Source organism: Arachis stenosperma, chromosome 1 (assembly GCF_014773155.1).
Source record: "Arachis stenosperma cultivar V10309 chromosome 1, arast.V10309.gnm1.PFL2, whole genome shotgun sequence".
Taxonomy (NCBI): Eukaryota; Viridiplantae; Streptophyta; class Magnoliopsida; order Fabales; family Fabaceae; genus Arachis; species Arachis stenosperma.
The window spans coordinates 120,815,749-120,827,757 of record NC_080377.1 but is presented as its reverse complement, the minus strand read 5'-3'; the positions used below and the strand labels follow the sequence as shown (position 1 = coordinate 120,827,757).

Below are 12,009 nucleotides of genomic sequence, written 5' to 3'. Positions count from 1 at the left end.
TAACCTATTTCTTTACATATTTATAAATAACAAAAAATATTTTCAGTTTCTTTTATTAAAAAAAAAGATAGCTTTTGATTAAAATTAAATTTCAGTATTTTTCAACTAAATGAAAAATCAAACTGTAATAGCTTTTCTCTAAAAAATAAGAAAATAAATAAACAAACTCTAAGATGCTTTTGGACTGTGATTTCATTATTTTCTGTTTTTATTTTTAACATTTTTCTATAATTTTGTAGAAAACAGAAATAATAAATAAAACAAAAAACATAATTTTTATTTTTTTATTATTATATATTTTTACAAAATCCTAAAAAATTCAAAAAGAAAACATAAATAAAAACATAAACCAGCCTAAATCTTCTATGATCATGCATACTACCATTGTTTTGAATATAATTTTTGATAATATTGCTTTATCTTTATATATGTATATACTATATAATGCTTTAGTTTTAACAAACAATATAAGAGCCTCTTTTCTTCATATCCTCCCATCTCCTGACATAGAAGCACATTTATAATTGAAAGATTTAACAAATAATCAAGCAACTTTTTATTTTCTCGTAAATTGAGAAATAGAGTTTGTTATATTTATTTTCTGAAAAAAATAATGAGCCAGTGTGATAATGATATATACAGTAAGATTGCTCATTTTCCTTTATAATTATAAAGTTTACGTGATAATAATGATATTGTTTGAAATCTGTTTACTCTTATAATTATAATCGAAACGTTTATTTTTTTTTTATCGAAATAGAGATAAATTCCAAGAAATAATGAATTATTTGAACATGTAATCAGCTATAACAAGAAGGTTGAAGTTGTAATATATAGTAAAATATATATGATGACAAGGGGAAATTAAATAGCATTCAAACTTGAAATTAAGTAAAATCATCTTGAACAAGTGGAGTAAATAGTACATACACTACTAACAAGAAGAAGAAAACAACAACGAGTTAATTAAATATAATATTGTCCTTAAGTATCATAATAAGTCAGGACCACATGAAACTGAAATCCTTCATCACCCTCCATCATAAATAATATATTGAAGATCATAGCCTTATATTATATATGTAGATTCATTTATTCAACAGTGCAGGTGCAGCCCTTGACATCAAATGCTTCTCAGAGGCCTGAAATAATAATAATAATAATAATAATAATAATAATAATAATAATAATAATAATAATAATAATAATAATAATATGTATAGTTTGGTTTAGTACTTACATTATCCATCTTATTAGCTTGATTGTTGCTCTCCAGCATTAGCCCAAAATGAATATGAGGAAAATGTGCCCACTGTATGTAAAAAGAAATAATTTTCAGGTTAATTATTATGCATATATATAAGAATTAATCTTAATGCAATTCTTTTATATATACATTGCCAATATAGTTCTATATATTATATAAAATCTAATAATCTAATTATCAAATTACACGTATAACTTTTAAAATAGTAATCATTTTTGTATGATGAATGTAATAATTAAGCAAATAATTGTATATGTGATGATAATTATATAATAATTTAATCTTGTTATTCGTACGTTCTTTGCTGCAGTACTGAATGCTTCTCTGTGACTGATATCAGGATTATTAGCCTTAATCCTCTGGATCTCTTCCCTGAATATCAACAAAGACATTTCAAAGATGCTTTAGTTAACGTTGCAAATATATTATTATTATTATTCAATGGAAATATTATCACGGTAAATTATTATTATTATTTGTAAATGAATAAAGCATTAGTTACTTTATGAACTGATTATAAGCAGAAGGTACGCGCTGCCTCTTCTCGGGTGCTGGAAAAAGAAAATAACAATTCATCATAATCACGACCCCAATTTATTAAAAAAAAATACATATATACAAAAAAAATGCAGTTATTAAATTAATTATTATGTATATTTAATATAAATAACTGATTTGATGACTAATTTTTAATAATATACTGTATAACATAAAAAATGTTTTACACAGTTATGTATTTATTTGTGTAATTAATATAAAAAATATTTACTTTTATTAATATGACGTTATATAATTAAATACACCATATAAAATTGATAGTTGAGAATTATTAAATGAAAATTTAGTCCAAATAGTTAAATTATCTAACGATTCTTAGTTATCAATTTTACGTGAAGTCAGTTTCTGACAAAGTGGGTATACATAATAAAACGAAAATTTACAAAAATAGTAAATGGGTAAATAGTAAATACACTCACGGCGGTTGACAGCCCTTTCCTGAGTAACATGATTGGTAGGTGCACGCATTGATGCAAGCCTACTACTATTGTTGCATTTGGAAGAGGAGCCACCATTATTCATATTAATATTTGTGTCAATCCTATACTCCTGATTGCACTGCCCAGGGCCCTGCATCACAAAATTATTTTTATTTTCTTATTTATTCCAATCACCCCCTCTTCAATTTTAATTTGCAACTAGGGTGTGGTAGAGAATAGGTAGATAGGTATCTGTGGCTGAGATTGGTGAAGAAATGAAAACAGAAACAAAGCAGCTTTAAAATCACTGAGCATTGTTGGACAAAGAATACAACTCATCAAACAAAAACCCCTCATTTAGGGATCTACACCATATTATTAAAAAAATGAAAAACCTAGCTAGGGATTCGAAATTTGGAATCAGATGAAACGAGATTATTATAATAAATTAGGATCCTTTTTGTATATACGTGATAGTATATGGAGGGTTAGGGTTTAGGAGAGGAGTGTAGATAGTAAAAAGTGTGAAAAAGAGAAAGAGAAAAAGTGTGTAGGTTCCTTGGTTATGGCGGCTGCAGGTATAGTAATAGCTTCCACCACTAGTGAAGCTAGCTAGGACCAATTCAATTCGATTTTGTTACACACAAAGACAAAAACTTATCTACCTGAGAGAAAGAGAAAGAGAAAGAGAGAGGGCTTCGATTTTCTCAAAAGGAATAAATAACAACATCGCAGAAACCCTAGAAAGTTAGGTAGCTAGGAATTAGGATCCTGAATTGAAATCAAATCAAGAGAAATTGAATTAAAAGCAGGTTTCATTGAATGAAGAGACCTGAAGATCTTGCCATGAGAGTGATTGAAAGGCCGCAGCCATGTTTACGGACCAGAGATTGGTGCAGTGACCGCATCGAACCGTTACCATGTCGAACAAGCTGGTGCATGGAACGCTCACCTGAATTCAATGAAGAAGATGATGATTAAGATTTAAGAAGATTCGGAGGTTTTAATTTTCTTCATGACTTTTCTTTGACTGCAAAAAAGGAAAAGTCCATAACAATAGATGGAGACCTCACTCTATCTATCATAAACACCCCCCCCAGAAATAATAATAATAATAATAAATAAACTCTTTTTAATTAATTATTTAATTATTATTAATAATAACTACTGGTTCACAAAAAAATAAAAATATATATTTTACAAAGCTAAGGATCTTAATTTCCTTTTAGTCCTTGTATGTGTATATAAATGAACAAGAAAAAAAATAAATTAAATAGGGAAATAATGAATGAAAATATGTATGTATGTATGTATGTATATGAATGAAGAAGGTAAGGAAATTAATGTGAGGATGAAATAAATAATCAGATCTATAAGATGAAGTAAAAGAGAGAGGATGAAATTAAAGTAATATATATATATACCGCAAGAACAATGTTGCAAAAGTTGCAGGGTATGTAGCACAGTTGCTCAGGTCCAGCATCCATGCTGCAGCTCGACATCATGATGATGATGATGATGATGATGATGATGTTGATGATGATGTGTCTCTGATCTACTCTTCTCTATGGAAAGAACAAGAAGAGAATAAGAAGAAGATGAAGCAAGCTAAGGTATTTCTCTCTCACACACAGGAAATTAAAGTTGAAGAGGGCAAAGGGCTTTTTATTCTTCTTCTTTGCTTAGATACCGGGGATATTTATATACATCAATAATAATATTATTAATTAATACTGGAAAGAAAGAAAGAAAGAAAGAAAGAAAGAAAGAAAGAAAGAAAGAATTAAGTGATGTTCTGAGAAGAATTTGGATGGAAAGGAAGAGGGCACAAGGCAGAGAGGGAATGCTGGGGCCGACCGCTAAACCAAAACAAAACTGCTTTTTAGTTTATATTTCTACCATATTAGAATCACTTATCAAAATTAACTATTAATATAAAATATATATTAAAATATAAATAAATATTAAAAATAAATTAATTTATATATATTTATATATAATAATATATAAATAATATTTTTATTATTTAAATACATAAAATGATACTCGTCACATACTAAAATTAATTATTAACTAAAATATATATATTAAAAATAAATTAAATTATTTATATATTTATATACAAATATATAGTAATTGATTTAATACGTAAATAATATCTCTGTTTAAAATAAACCTCAATGTATAATTCTTCCATTTACATATGTACTATTTTTTTTTTGGGCTTCCAAAATATTTATATCAAAAAATAACATTTGTAATATTTTTTGTAAATATTTATCTTGTATATTTTTTCATAATATAAAAGATAAAATTTTTATTTGTTCTTATATTTTATTAATTATTTCTAATATAGAAAATAAAAAATATATTTACAAAGATAATATATATACACGCTACTCCACGCCACAATTTTCTTTTCTTCTTTTTTTTTTTGTTGGAAACGGAAAAACTTAACTGATATTCAATCAATTTTATATATTTTTATTAATTAGTGATTGATTAAAAAAATTAATTCTCAATTTCTAGTCGATGATTTATATGTTAGAATAGTTTAATTTCCGGTCCTATCTTTGGTAACAGTAACTCTTCAATTGTGATGAAATGATAAATTGTATTCATATCCTCACTCTAATTTTGTTAGGGCTACATCTTTTAAAATACATACTATTTTAATATTAATATTTTTTAAATAATTAAATAAACAATTTTATATTATTAATTAACAAATAATTTAAATACATAATTAATTAATAATAACTATTTTTTATATAAATATAAAAATATTTAATATATAAATATTAGAGTATATACCCATTTTGGTCCTCAAAGAATTTCAAACTGGACACTTTAGTCCCCAACTAAAATTAATTACTCGATTGGTCCCTAACAATTAACTCCGTCAGTCACTTAAGTCCTTTATTCCGTTAATTCTAACGGAGGACAAAATAGTCCCTGACAACTCTAATAGCAGATAAAATGGTCCCTGATCTCCTCTGTTCGGAAACGACACTGTTCTCTTCCAAATTCCATCATATCTCGCATAACACTAACAGTCTAACATTGTAACTTCAAACTACACAATGCACACTCTTTAAATTTAATGTTCACAAGAAAAAAAATCCTCCACGGGTTGAGTTGCTGATGTGGTTTGTAATTTTAGAAAGATTGAATACTAGAGATAGATTATGTAAGTTTAAGATTGTACCAGAAGTGGAATCCTTTTGTGTCTTATGTAAGGATAGATTGGAGACGGTACATCACTTGTTTTTTTCATGTGATCGTATATGGAAGTTGTGGGGATCAATCTTGGTGGATTGGAGTGTGATTTGGGTTTGACCAGGAACCACCAAAGAATGCTTTGAGGTGTGGATGGATAGAAAGATAAGGAAAGATATGAAGGAAGTGTGGATGGTGTTATTTTTTTTCTGTAATATGGTGCACATGGAGATGTAGAAATAACATTGTCTTTAATAATGGAGTGTTGGTATTAGAGAAGTTAAAAGAGGAAGTTGTAGAATGCACAAATCGATGGTGTCAAGATTGACAATATAGGAGTAATGAATGTACTTATGAGTGCAAATATAAAGTTTAAGGTGAATAAGAAGACATATGAATTTGATCTTTGATGCATGATTTACTGATCTATGAAAAAGGCCAATAATTTTGCAGAGTAAAAGTTGGAAGGAGAATGATCATGATTTGATGTTGTATAACTGATCGGGTTTATCTTGAAGTGTCTTTGGAGGAGTTAAAATCATTATATTCTTTTGCTCCTTGTTTGCTGTTTTATGCTAGTTTTTATGTTTTCTTTGTAATTATTGCTCTGTTTTTGTTATCAAAGACGTTGTCGGGGTTGGAGGTGATGTTATCAAAGACGTAGAAGTGGATGCTTTTGGTGGGTGAAGTGTAAAGGAGCTGGATGTACCAGTCACAAAGATTTAGGAAGTGTGTGGTCCATGACATGTTGAGGTAGGTGCAACATGTATGACAATTACACCATAACTTAATCTTGGAGCTAAAGAGGAGGAAGGAAAAGATGAAAAAGAAGACTGTGAAGGTGAAGAATGAGAGTATGAATGTTAGGGTTATGCGAGATATGATAAAAATTGGGGAAGAACAATGTCGTTTTCGAATAAAAGGGTCAGGGATCATTTTGTCCCTTGTTAGAGTTGTCAGGGATCATTTTGTCTCATGTTAGAGTTTTCAGGGACCATTTTGTCTTCCGTTAGAGTTGACGGAGCCAAAGACCTAAGTGACTGACGAAATTAATTGTTAGGGACCAATCGAGTAATTAATTTTAGTTAGGGACTAAAATGTCTGATTTGAAATTCTTTGAGGACCAAAATGGGTATATACTCTAAATATTATTTTTTCAGTCACTATATGCGGTGTAACTAGCATATATAAAGGTTTGTTTGGGCTTTTAACTTTGTGCTTATGATTATTTTTCTGGGTACAGTTAGTCTTTTCAAGAAAGAACCAAAACTACTAGCTACATATGATTCAATTGTAATTAGTTTATTGTGTTTGATCATACTGTAAAAAATGTTATCAAAAAATAAAAGAAAGAAAAGAAATTATAGAAAAATAAACTTAGTTGTGTATTTAGGGTTTGCTTAGTATTATTCCTTCAAACCTCCCTTTAATTAAGCCGGAGGGTGTATCCAAATCTAAAGTTACAAAGACATCATCTGCAAGCTAAACTATAACTATTACAGCTTAACAATTAAGATATTTAATAGAATATATATTCTAGGAATTGGATTCAACGGGGTGCTTATGTAATATGCTTTTTAGTATTTATAATTAGAGTAATGCTAGGGAACTAAAAGGGTATTAGCCAAAAACCAGCCAAATACGTTTGGGTAAATCCAAAATCTCTACGAGTTAATATATATAGATGTTTCTTCTGCTAAGTATCAGAATGTTTCTTTTTCATACTAAATGAATGTTCTTTTATATATTTTTTGAATTTTTTTGTATTACAAATGTGAATGTCTCTATTTCTTTAAAATTTCATAATTTTTTTAAAATTATAACTGGATATTTCTTTTGTTGAATATTAAGATGTTTTTTTTTCATATTAAATGAATGTTTTTTTTTATATTTATGTAATTGTTTAAAAATTCCTTTTGACTAAGATCAAGTATGTAATTTGCAGTCAACACCCTTTTCTTCAACCACGTGTTCATCCTTTTAAAACCACATCCAAAACCAAATCTCCACCCCAACCGAGAGCCCCCCTCCTCTGTCCGTCCACCTCCCTTCATCTCTTATACTTCTTCTTTTGTTTAGTCCAGCTAAAAAAAAATAGAAACAAAAAAAAATTAGCATTATTTTTTATTTTCTTTTATTTAAATTTCTGCATCTCTTTCTTGGTTGCTGGCGGTGCCCGGGGGCACAGCAAGTTCTATAGGCTGCGGTAGAGATTTGGACGAGACGATAACCGACACCTTGCAGCACATACTCCGTTACAGAGGAGTGGGTTCCGGTGAGGAGGCAGATAGAGCCTGAGAGAGAGGGATTTGTGTGTGTGTGATTATTGAAGGTGAGTTGGTTAATATGAGAAAGAAGATGAAGGTTTTTATAGTTTTAATTAGGTTTTAATTAAGTTTTAAATTTTGAATTTAAAAAATTTAAAATTAATTAATTATTAATATAAATTAATGTGATTTTGTTTAGTTTTTGGCTGGTAACTTTTTTGTTCCATATAATTTTTCTTATAATTAAGGATAATTAACTACTATAAGAAACTAATAAAAACTAGTCAACATGAATTTAGATGTGTCGTTTTTGGTTTTAGAATGTGTACTTTCTTTTAAATGTGAAAAATTTTTGTTGATTGATTATTAACTGATTTCTGTATAGAGATTTTAAGAAATATTTTTAAAAGTCAACTTGTGTTTTCTGGAATAAAAAGACTAATATGCTTAATAATTTAAAAATAACAATATAAAAATCATTTTTTAACATATCTGTGTCTATTATACATTAAGTTTAATTTTTTTTATAACAACAACAAAGTTTTATCCTATTATGCAAAGTGAGTTACACAAATAAAACTAATACGTTAATAAAACGTATTATTTATCATGTTTATTAATATATCTTTTTTATGACTACCTTGTATATGCATAGTATTTTTTTTTATTTTTCTCTATTTTTTGTTATATTTATCTTTTATCTACTCTACCTTTTTTATTGGATTTTCTGTCGATCTTCTTTTTACATATTCAAACTATCTAAAACAAAATTCTATCATTTTTTTAGCAACAGTTCTATTCCAATTTTCTCTCTTATACATCTTTATTTATTATTTTATCCATATGAATTTGGCTACTTATTTTTTTTAATATCTTCATCTCCCGGATATTTAACTTATGTTGATGTTCATTTTCTATTATCTAAAATATTGTTCCATATATCATATATAGTTTGTCTAATAACAACACCACCTTTAAATTTAAAACAAAAATCTTTTTATCACAAATAAAATCAGACGCATTCCGAACACTTTAAAATTAGTTCGCTAAAAAATTATTAAAAAAGGAAAAGTAGTTTCGCGTGAATAATAATACATAAACTTGTATTTAATAAAAGTGAAGACTGAAATGATGATTATTCACTTGAAAATATTTTTACATCAAGATTTAAATACGTGTAGTGTTACGTTAAAATATTTAATTAAATATGTAAAAATATGAATAAATTTAAAGTTTTTTTTAATATATATAATAATATTATGAAGTGGGAATTTATTATGATTGAGGGGATTGGAATATGAGAGTGACCACTTGCACTACTCGATCAGAAGACACACCTGCAAAGTCCACAGCGGACGAGGGGGGCGAAATTTTATTACTACAGTCTCACTTCTTCTATACTCTAATTATACCTTCTATTTTTTTTTTCTTTTATTTCTTAAAAAAAAAAGCTAAATAGATAGACTTGAATTCAAGAATTTCAAATTCAGCTTCTTAACAATTAATTTGATCATATCACACAAAATGTCCAAAATATCCATCTGAAGTAGTTATATAGGATAGATTTTTATTACACGTACAAGGTACAACACTATATGTGATAAATTAGTAAATAAATAAAGCAAAATAAAACAATGACGATTTTCTCTTACTTATTAAGAAAATAATATTATTTTGTTACTTCTTGTTTCTAAAATTATGAAAAGAAATTAAAGTGGAAAAAATAAAAAGAGATTTTTGTTCTACTAAAACCTTAAATTATCCGTAATAATAGAGTTTGTGTGTGCATACCATATGTGGTGTTTGAATTTCATATCCCATATTAGATAATTGTACTATAATGTTGCTGTCAATTTGGGTGGTAAAAAGTGAGGGATGTCTTTCATTTCCTTTAACGACTTTTTTTCTAGCAGCTTTATTTGTTTCCAAGGGCTAAGCAAATCAATCATAAAACTTTGGAACAGTTACATCAAATATATATAAATATAACAATCAAAACCCTAAGGACCACCATAAAAAATGCTTCATTTATACATCTTGCTTTTTGCTCTTCTGTTTCTTCTTTTTTCTTTTTTTGGTTTCATATTTTTTTAACAAAAATTTTGAACACTTGGTTTAGACCCGGGACCTAGCTAGCTAGAAGGGTCTTTAGTCGTCTTTTGTTGTTGAATAATGTTATATATTTGAATAAGTTAATTTGTTTTACAATTTTCTCTTTTTCGTCCTCTTAATTTTATTTGTCTATTATTTTGTTGGTTGATTATTAATTAAAAGAAATTAATTTCTTAACAAATTGTTAATTTATTCATCTTATTTTATATAAATATCATTTTTTGCTGTTTTTATAAAATTAATTTTAATATGCTATTAATATAAAAGAATTTTATACGTGTATTTAAATATAAAATATAATTTAAAAATAAAATATAATGTTATAGAAAAATAATATATTTTATATTAATTATGTAAATAATAATTTAATGTGTCAAAATTAAACTCATTTTCGCATATTAAACAAAAAATAGGTTTAAATTTGGTGTATCGAAGATGTTTATTTTACTAATTCCTTTAGAAAAAATGCTAAGTGATAAGTACTTTTCTCTTAATTTTATCTTATATTTAAATTAATACTAATCAATTTTCATTCTTTTATTATCTACCAAAAATATTAACTCTCTAACATTCTTCTTAAAGTAAAACAATTAAATTGCAGAAATAATTATTCTATTATTATTGCAAAAGAGTTTATAAGATATGACAAATAAGATGTTCATGAAAAGAGAGTAATTTTCCATAATATTAATTAGGATATGTTGTTTGTCGTTTTAGGCCTTCAAAATTTTTTAATAGTGCAATAATAATACTGTTTCATTGCCCACTTAGCTTCAGTCCCTTTCCATGTCTCTGGTGTAATAAATTCTACATAACTCACTTTAATTTGCTTCGTCACCCTCCTTTTCATATTATAAATTATTGATAGATGCTACTCTATGCACCTTCTCTCATTTTCTTTGCTCCGCATTCTAATATCCAACTCACTTGGATCATCATGTTATATCATATTAATAATTAGTTTATTTCATAATATTTTTAATAAAAAATTTAATATATCTTATGTTATTTAATTTTCAATTCCTTGTTTTTTTTTTAAATGTATTTTAAAAAATTACTCAATTATTATATTATAAATCTTATCTCTCTTGAATATAAAATTTTTAAATAATTTATAAATGTAAAACATCTTTTATATTATAAATTAATCTTTAGTTGAGATAAGTAGTCTACTTAATTTCAATTATAATATAATATCAGAGTATATCCAATCTAATATTATTAGACTATTTACTGAACAAGTGAATATATTATAAATTATATATTTCGCAAAAATAAAATCTTTAGATGATTTATTGAAAATATAAAATCTAGGCAAAAAAATACCTAGTTTACATTTGTCTTCTTCCCCAAAGAAGATTATAGAGTTAAATTTTATGTATAGATTAAAAACTAGTACTTATAATTAGATTTTTCTTTTCTTAAAGTCTTTCAAATCATTAAATTATAACAAACAAACTCTTTTATTTGTTTGTGATTAGTCCAAGTATATATATGTGCCCCGCTTACTTTCTTTAATTTTTTTGTTTTTTAATATATTATGGTAATGCATGCAATGTATAGGAATGCGAACTTAATTATGAATTCATGACCAAATCCAAACTATGCTCAGAAGTTAGAAGTTTGAGATTGTTATAAACATCATCACTTATATTTTTCATTTTCGTTATTAAAGCTAAGTAGTGACGGATAAAATAATAAAAATAAAAGAATTATCTTATATATATTATAGCAAAGAGCGGTTTAATATAATTTCTACGAATTTCGCGTTATGTTTGTAACCATTCATTTATCAACGACAAACTTTTAAATGGAATTTCGATTAATCCTTAAGGGTGTCATAGACGTTTGAAACGTCTTTTTTTAAAGATGTTTTCTAGTAATTAGAATTTAATATATATAATCGATTAAACTGTGTGATATTTTTGTCAAAATTAGCCTAGATAAATTAATTTAACTGGAAAAATAATGAATCAAATTTTGAACGGTCTAAATTAATATTATTTTTTTTATAAAAGATTACTACAATACTTTTATTATAAAAAAATGACTAAAATATTCTTATTATTATTATTATTATTATTATTATTATTATATATCAAAAACTCTAAATTCTAACCTTATGATGATAGAGAAGTAAAGGGGTAGAATTTAAGATTATTAAAAT

At 26.4% G+C, this 12,009-nt stretch overlaps 1 protein-coding gene across 2 annotated transcripts; it reads right to left on the bottom strand.

Moving 5' to 3' along the window:
- Positions 1 to 864: 864 nt before the first annotated feature.
- On the bottom strand, positions 865 to 4,088 carry LOC130941286 (axial regulator YABBY 5). 2 transcript variants are annotated; one of them, XM_057869731.1, is made up of 7 exons: positions 3,669 to 4,088; positions 3,077 to 3,196; positions 2,239 to 2,395; positions 1,770 to 1,818; positions 1,564 to 1,639; positions 1,241 to 1,312; positions 865 to 1,142 (listed from the first exon to the last, which is right to left on the bottom strand). In XM_057869731.1, exons 1-7 carry the CDS (start codon positions 3,747 to 3,749, stop codon positions 1,089 to 1,091), a joined length of 609 nt encoding a protein of 202 aa, XP_057725714.1. In that variant the 5' UTR covers positions 3,750 to 4,088; the 3' UTR covers positions 865 to 1,088. The 2 variants fall into 2 exon arrangements, with proteins under 2 accessions (XP_057725714.1, XP_057725722.1); XM_057869739.1 differs by having other exon boundaries at positions 2,245 to 2,395.
- Between the last annotated feature and the right edge of the window lie 7,921 nt (positions 4,089 to 12,009).